This window comes from Cordyceps fumosorosea, assembly GCF_001636725.1.
Source record: "Cordyceps fumosorosea ARSEF 2679 chromosome Unknown scaffold_19, whole genome shotgun sequence".
Lineage (NCBI taxonomy): Eukaryota > Fungi > Ascomycota > Sordariomycetes > Hypocreales > Cordycipitaceae > Cordyceps > Cordyceps fumosorosea.
In genome coordinates, this window is record NW_017387319.1 from 310254 (window position 1) to 311367 (window position 1114).

Here is a 1114-nt window from a genome sequence, read left to right on the forward strand (position 1 = left end):
GGGGGAGGGGGCGGGATATCAGGCAATTGTGCCGGTGCCGGAGATGTGTTAAGCTGTGCAAAGCAATCCTCACGGTTTCTGCATCACAGAGACCCGAGAATCTCGGGTGCCGCAAGCATGAGCTTGGCAAGCAACCGCGCCCCGGAGACGGAGCATGCTGTTGTATGAATCAAGGCGTAGCTCGGTGCCTCCTCATGCCGTTGCGAAATGGTACCGTTACATGGATGCAATCTTGCGGACGGAAGCAGTGCATTGATCAAAAGCTCTCGGCGCTGCACAACACGGGTGAGACAACTGCTGCACCGAGCTTATCAGTCGGCTGTGGTACTGGTCGTGTTGACCGCTATTCTCGTAGAGGGTGGATGGGCTTCCCTTGAAGAGCACAGATGTTCAAGCATCTGCCAGTATGAACCGACCTGCGCCGTGTTACGATAGTATTTAGATTCGTACCACAGGTTTGTAGTAGCACATGAATGGGAATTGCGGCGTTGACATGGAAAACCTGGTGCTGTTACATCACACGGCCGCCATTTTGGGAGGAAGAAACGCATTGTTCTATTCGTACTATCATTCAATCGCTATACATCAAAATGAAATGAAGTGCTCGCCGGGGCTATTGCTTGATGGCTCGTCGCTTGAGCACCGGCGAGTTCTCGTTGAGGCAGTGAAAGTCGTGGGCGTCGAGGCACGCCTGTCTGCTCAGCAGAGCAGCCGGGTTCGTGCGCTCCACCATCTCTGCCTCGTACCCGTCGATCGCGGCCTTCAACGACGCCGTGCCCGCGGCCACCTCCGCCAGCGCGCGGCACAAGTTGCGCGCGTCGAGCAGGCCGTGGTTGGCCGCCTCGCCGCGGTACATGGTCATGGCATGCGCGGCGTCGCCCGCCAGCGTGACGCGGCCACCGTGGCTGTCCCACGGCTGGCACGGCCAGTCCTGCAGCAAGATCTCCATGACCTCGGCGTCCTCCGGCAAGCGGTGGACGACGTCGCGCAAGGTCGGGTGGAACTCGGCCGCGCGGCGCTTCATGATGGCGACGCGCTCGGCGTCGGCGGCGGGGACGAGCTCGTCGGCGGGCGTGCGCGCGAGCCGCGACTGGATCACCTGGAAGCTGTACGT

General features: G+C 60.5%; 1 protein-coding gene across 1 annotated transcript in view; it reads right to left on the minus strand.

Moving 5' to 3' along the window:
- Nucleotides 1-613: 613 nt before the first annotated feature.
- ISF_06972 (FAD dependent oxidoreductase) overlaps nt 614-1114 on the minus strand; it is a gene marked incomplete at both ends in the record, with an annotated part of 1515 nt that continues 1014 nt past the window's right edge. Inside the window, one exon of the mRNA XM_018850576.1 lies at nt 614-1099. Coding sequence (XP_018702221.1) covers nt 614-1099 — 486 coding nt within the window. The remainder of the gene's footprint in view (nt 1100-1114) is intronic.